This window comes from Penaeus vannamei, chromosome 17 (assembly GCF_042767895.1).
Source record: "Penaeus vannamei isolate JL-2024 chromosome 17, ASM4276789v1, whole genome shotgun sequence".
NCBI classification, from domain to species: Eukaryota; Metazoa; Arthropoda; class Malacostraca; order Decapoda; family Penaeidae; genus Penaeus; species Penaeus vannamei.
In genome coordinates this window covers 37,084,850-37,092,349 of record NC_091565.1, presented here as the reverse complement: position 1 = coordinate 37,092,349, position 7,500 = coordinate 37,084,850, and the positions used below count along the sequence as shown (strand labels likewise).

The window sequence follows — 7,500 nt, the reverse complement described above, 5'->3', positions numbered from 1 at the left end:
ACAGAGAGCAAAAAAGAAAAAAAAAAAAAAAAAAAGAGAGACAGGAAAGAAAGAAAGAGAGAAAGAGATCACAGAAGAAAAGAGAGACGAATTTCAGAAGATAAAACACACGCAAATTCAAACAGGAAACCTCGCCTCGATACTCCCAAGGCTTTGCCCGAACCGCCTTCGATATCACTAATTGCTCGATCATTAAGGACGCACTTTGCACGCCACGGACCTATTACGGCCGTGTGGGGAATTCACTTCATCCCCCCCCCCCCCCAACACCCTCTCTTTTTTCCTCACTCCAGTACCCCTTGCCCCCCCACCCCCACCCCCTTCTCTCATATTCAGAGCTATCCTATTCCCCCCCTCTTCTTCTTCCTTGCTTGCCCCCTTCCTCCTTCCTTTACCTTGCCCCCCCCCCTTTCCTCTACCCCCTCCTCTCCCCCTGCCTCTACCCTACTCCCACTTCCTCTACCCTCCCTCTTCCCTTTCCTTTACTCCCCTCCCCTCTTTATCTACCTTACTCCACCATCCTCTACCTCTCTCACCCCTCATTCCACTCCCCTTTCTCTATCCCCCTCCCTCCTTCCTCTACATCACCTCCTCCCACCTCTTCTTTCCTCATTCAGAACCCCAACCCCCTCCCCCCCTATATTTCATACCATACCTCCCCCTCACACAATTATTACCCCCAGTCCCCCCCCCCTTCTCTTATACACCTCTCTCCCCCTTTCCTCCCCTCTCCTGATCTCTCCTAAATCACCCCCTACCCCCATCCCCCCTTCCTCCCCTCCTCATCTCTCCTAAATCACCCCCCTACCCCCCTCCCCCCTTCCTCCCCTCCTCATCTCTCCTAATCACCCCCCCTACCCCCTTCCTCCCCTCCTCATCCCTCCTGAATCACCACCCCCTCCTTCCCTCCCTTCCCGCCCACTTCCCACACCCACTCCACCCTCACCCCACCCCCACCACCACCCCTACACCCCCACTAAATCCCAATAGTCTCGGAGCCTCTTACTTAATGGGCTTCTGACTCATGCCTCAAAGCCCGTGGACTGTGACCTTTGACCTCCTTTTGTAGATAAGGACACGAGTGAGTTAAGAATCACTTGGAAATTTTTTTTTATACTGAAGCGGAAGTGAAGTAACGTCTAAATTGTTATTCCTTTCATTGTCTTATTAATGTTTGTTGTTGTTATTGTTGTTATCTTTATTGTTACTAATATTATTCTCATTATCATTAAGGAATCATTATTATTATAAATGTTATTGTTATTGTCATTGTTATTATCCTTATTTTTATCCTCATTTTTATTACCATTATCATTATTAGCAATATTATTATTGTTGGTGCAATATTTGTTATAATTTTTGCTGTTATTACTATTTTGTCATTATTATCATTATCATTACTTCTTTTTTTTTATCATACTATCGTTATCATTATTATTTACTATTATCCATAGTGTCATTATTATCACTAGTATTATCATTCTTATTTTCATTATTAGAAGTACTAGTGGTAACAGTGGTAGCAGTATAATCATTATTATTATTACTTCTAAGTGTATGTGCACACACACATACACACAAATATGTATATACTGTATGTGTGTGCATTGATATAAATAAATACATACACAAACGCGCGTGTGTGTGTGTGTGCGTGTTTCTGTGTGCATTTATAAATAAATACACACATACGTGTGTTTGTGTGTGTTCATTGACATACACACACACATACACACACACACACACACACACACACACACACACACACACACACACACACACACACACACACACACACACACACACACACACACACACACACATATATATATATATATACATACCTACATACATACATACATATATATATATATATATATATATATATATATATATATATATATATATGTATGTATGTATGTATGTATATGTGTATATATATATCCATAATGAGAAATAAGTTAAACGTAACGCAGCATCATATCTTCTTTACCATGTTGCTTTGTCTATGTTCATTTATATGCAGTCTTGCTTATCTCATGCAGCAGCTGTGCTAACGCGGCTAATCTGAATCCGTTTAAAAATTATATGCAAGCAGGTTATTTTTAACATAGAGAGAGAGAGAGAGAGAGAGAGAGAGAGAGAGAGAGAGAGAGAGAGAGAGAGAGAGAGAGAGAGAGAGAGAGAGAGAGAGAGAGTGTGTGTGTGTGTGTGTGTGAGAGAGAGAGAGAGAGAGAGAGAGAGAGAGAGAGAGTGTGTGTGTGTGTGTGTGTGTGTGTGTGAGAGAGAGAGAGAGAGAGAGAGAGAGAGAGAGAGAGAGAGAGAGAGAGAGAGAGAGAGAGAGAGAGAGAGTGTGTGTGTGTGTGTGTGTGTGTGTGTGTGTGTGAGTGAGAGAGACAGACGAGAAACAGAGTCAACCAAATTGAAAGGCAGAGAAAACCAAACACATGAGCAAACAGAGAAAGGAAGATCGAAACCCAAAAATGAAAGAGAACCCATCCCCTCCCCTCCCCCCCTCAAAAAAAATAAAAACGAAAGAAAAGAAACCAAAAGCAAACCAAAAGCAAACGAAAACAAAAAATAAAAAATTGCAAAAGCTCTCCACCTCCCGGTCATTTGCAACATATCGATCGGAGGCGGAGTTGCAGAGATATTGCACAACTTGACGTCTGAAGAGTAAATACGATCTTGCACCCTGGCACTACCGACGTCTGCTGCCCCGCTATTTCTGGCTCTCGGGGCAAAAGAAGGCCAAACAGAGGCGGTCTTTTGGAAGAGATGCGGGTGAATGCGCGCCTTAATGCCAAGAGGCGAGGCTAAAGAACGTGGGAAGAAAAAAAGTCTTAAAGAATATAGGAAAAGGTGTTTAAAGTTTGTTTAGAATGGGGGGAGGGAGAGGTGTGTACTTTGAGAATGTTTATTAATGGTATCATAAAAATGAAGATGATGATGATGATAGTAATAATGGTAATAATATCGATGATAGTAAAATGATAATAATAACAATAATAATAATAATGAAGGGTGTTTAAAGTTTGTTTAGAATGGGGGGGAGGGGAGGGGAGGGGGAGGTGTGTACTTTGAGAGCGTTTATTAATAGTATTATAGAAATGAAGATGATGATAGTAATGATGACAATAATATCAAGGATAGTAAAATTATAATAATAACAATAATAATAATAATAATAATGAAGGGTGTTTCAAGTTTGTTTAGAATGGGGGGGAGGGGAGGGGGAGGGAGAGGTGTGTACTTTGAAAACGTTTATTAATAGTATTATAAAAATTGATGATGATGATGATGATAGTAATAATGATAATAATATCAATGATAGTAAAATGATAATAATAACAATAATAATGATAATGATAATAATAAATAATAATAATAATAATATTGATAATGATAAGGAAATTAATGATAAAAACAAGGATAATAACGACAAGGGTAAAAAGAACATGAGCAATTATATGCTGAAAAGCAACAGTAACAACAATAACAACAACAACGTTATATTTCTATTTCCAGAGGTATATAATTCTACCGTCCTACCACATGATCGCTACTAAAAGCTTCACCATTATAAACAAAACATCAAAATTTTGATACTCCACAAACACACCCTATAAAAAATATCCAGGAATTAATGAATATATATATCAAGCATTGGTACGTCAATGCATTCTACTACATTAACACAGCAACTATATTAATATACCCAAATGGTACGCATAATATTTCAAACAACACTAACATATCTAAATTTCAAAGATTGATACATCAGTGCACCCTACACAAAGACGTAGATTTTGAATGTTAATAAGTCGAAGACAAAAACGTATTCGTCACAAACATAACTCAAAATGCAACTTAAGCGTATATAACAATCTCTATGACAATATATTACAACCACTAGCAAGGAAACACACACAGAACACAACACAAATACATCTTACATACACGACCACACCCCTAACGCTATTACATCTTACTCACTCCTCCTGAATGCAACCACACCCGACGTAAACACAGCCTCAGTTACACCAACACCCCTAAACACTAGCATACGTTATGAAACATAATCTAATCCACTCTAACACACAAACGCAGCCCAATTTACACCTACTACCACATCCTCCCACAAGTCCAAACTGCCGCCCACTAACCCCCTCCTTCTTCACCCTACAGCTCGAGGTCTGGGCATGCGCATAGTGGGAGGCAAAGTCGGTCCTGATGGGCGTCTCTTCGCCTACGTGGTGTGGACTGTGCGAGGCGGACCCGGCGACCTCGCTGGCGTCATGCAGGGGGATAAGGTGAGCCACTCGTGTTGTGTATATTTTTGCTTCAAGTACGATTCCGAGACTGACGTCGTCGATAATAATAACATAATATAATATAATATAGTAATATATTATATAATATAATATAATATAAGAATATAATATAATATAGTCGATAATAATAACAGTAATGATCATGGATATCTAGATATACAGATATATGGATTTAGACGTATCCATGTTGACAAATGTAGAAAATGTATGAATGAGACTGGATATCTTCACAACACAAGAGATGTATTTGACCGGTTTCGATTACGTCTTCATCAGAAATACACTTGTATTGTGATATCCAGTCTCATTCATACTTTTTCTACATATGGATTTAGATTATAGATATACAGATATATGGATTTAGATTATATAGATATACAGATATATGGATTTAGATTATATAGATATACAGATATATGGATTTAGATTATATAGATATACAGATATATGGATTTAGATTATATAGATATACAGATATATGGATTTAGATTATATAGATATACAGATATATGGATTTAGATTATAGATATTCAGATATATAGATTTAGATTATATAGATATACAGATATATGGATTTAGATTATATAGATATACAGATATATGGATTTAGATTATATAGATATACAGATATATGGATTTAGATTATAGATATTCAGATATATGGATTTAGATTATATAGATATACAGATATATGGATTTAGATTATATAGATATACAGATATATGGATTTAGATTATACAGATATACAGATATATGGATTTAGATTATATAGATATACAGATATATGGATTTAGATTATACAGATATACAGATATATGGATTTAAATTATATAGATATACAGATATATGGATTTAGATTATATAGATATACAGATATATGGATTTAGATTATATAGATATACAGATATATGGATTTAGATTATACAGATATACAGATATATGGATTTAGATTATATAGATATACAGATATATGGATTTAGATTATACAGATATACAGATATATGGATTTAAATTATATAGATATACAGATATATGGATTTAGATTATACAGATATACAGATATATGGATTTAGATTATATAGATATTCAGATATATGGATTTAGATTATGTAGATATACAGATATATGGACTTAGATTATATACATATACAGATATATGGATTTAGATTATGTAGATATACAGATATATGGACTTAGATTATATAGATATACAGATAAATGGCTTTAGATTATATAGATATACAGATATATGGATTTAGATTATATAGATATACAGATGTATGAATGTATACATATATGGATTTAGATACAAGAAGGTAGCTCCCCATGTCTTTCTGTTTGTAAAGTAGACCACCTCTCTTACCATCCATGGCTTAGAAAAAAAAAAATCAAGTATATCCCCCACGTCTACCTGGATATGTGATAAACGCTTAAGATTTATATATATTGTTGCGTGTAGTTGGACCACAGTTATAAATTGTGGTGAAATGCGATCATGTGTGTTCAGTAAGATGATGGAGGGTTATAGGCAGTGCTGAGAACTACTCGCTGACCTAGCGGGTGTTGTGTAGGATAATGGGAGGCTTAAGTGTTTTTGTGTGTTGAGTAACCGGTATGACCTGGTAGTTGAAGGGGTGGTTTCAGAAGGACGTGATGAATAGGTTGAGGAGCAGATGGTGGGGTGTTGTTGATTGAAAAGAGGAACAGAAGTCATGCGGTTTGTTAAACTTGTACCAGGCTCGACCCAATGAATATTCGTAAATACAGACATGCATATGCACAGAAATTAAAGCATGTCTGTCTATATATCTGATAGCTATATATTTATCTATCTCTTTGCCCGGTTGATATGCATGTCTAGACTGATAAATATGCATTTATTTCTTTATTTTTGCATGTCAAGTATACGAATATTCTTTGGGTCGGGCTTCGCATAATTATAACAAACCGGTCGATTATGGGGTTACAGTATATTGTAGGTACAACAATATGATGCTTGGTATGTCAGCGGTTCTCAGCTTTGATACACAGACTTCCAAAGTGTCCGTGACAGGCATGTATACATTCGACTAAAATGATGTATTGAATGGCAATGAACAGTCATAATTATAATAAAAGTAATTTTTATAATGATGATGAGGGGACGATGATGCTATCATGATATTGGTGTTACTAATACACTAGTTACTAATGAAAAAGCAATGAAAGCACATGATAAGAGGAAGTAAATGGTATAAAGTTCATTATACTGATGCACCGCGAAAGCCAATATATCACCATCACGGCAGGTTCTCGATCAATGCCATCCGTCTCAGAAGGTTTGATAGTGAGGTTGAAATCGTGAAACCAGATTTACAGGCGGGGGAAAAGCAGATTTACACACACACACACACACACACACACACACACACACACACTCACACACTCAAACACACAGACACACACACACACATACACACACATATAGATAGATAGATAGATAGATAAATAGATAGATAGATAGATATAGATATATATATATAATGAATTATTCATTTCTATTTCTCATATAACTACTGTCACTAATAATGGAATAGACAGCATTCACGGTATTTTTTTCTTGTGACCCTTGCACGAATAGAATATTTTAGACATATTGTATTACCGTAGAGATAATGAAGCCCATGATAATGTTAGTGTTGGTGATAATAAGGTTGACAATGATGACATGAATAATGAAAAAAATGACGATAATGATAAAAATGTTAGCAAACAGAATTTTGATAACAATGATAAAATGATAATAATAATAATAACAATGGTCATGATAACATCGATAACATTTAACAGTAATTCTTGAAAGAATACCCATAGAATTCGTAATGAAAATATTGCAACATAAGATCAAGAGAAATGATGCAACATGTCTCGTTGACAAATTGATGGTTCACTGTTGCTAATACCCTTTTAGGTTTGGTAATGCAGGGATCGAAAAAGAAGTATGAAATAGTGGAAATTGAGTTATCAGTAAAATGCAAATTGAAAGATTTACATGTATGCAATGAACATTCGTGGAATTAAAGAAAGGTTTAATCTCTCTCTCTGTCTCTCTCTCTTTCTCTCACTCTCTCTCTTTTCTCTCTCTCTCTCTCTCTCTCTCTCTCTCTCTCTCTCTCTCTCTCTCTCT

At 36.1% G+C, this 7,500-nt stretch overlaps 1 protein-coding gene across 5 annotated transcripts in view; it reads left to right on the top strand.

Annotated features, from left to right (window-relative positions):
• The window catches only part of Fife (regulating synaptic membrane exocytosis protein fife), a 367,289-nt gene that overhangs the window by 292,374 nt on the left and 67,415 nt on the right, over positions 1 to 7,500 (top strand). For all 5 annotated transcript variants that reach the window (XM_070132286.1, XM_070132285.1, XM_070132284.1 and 2 more), the window contains one exon: positions 4,189 to 4,313. In XM_070132286.1, the coding sequence (XP_069988387.1) occupies positions 4,189 to 4,313 (125 nt within the window). The remainder of the gene's footprint in view (positions 1 to 4,188; positions 4,314 to 7,500) is intronic.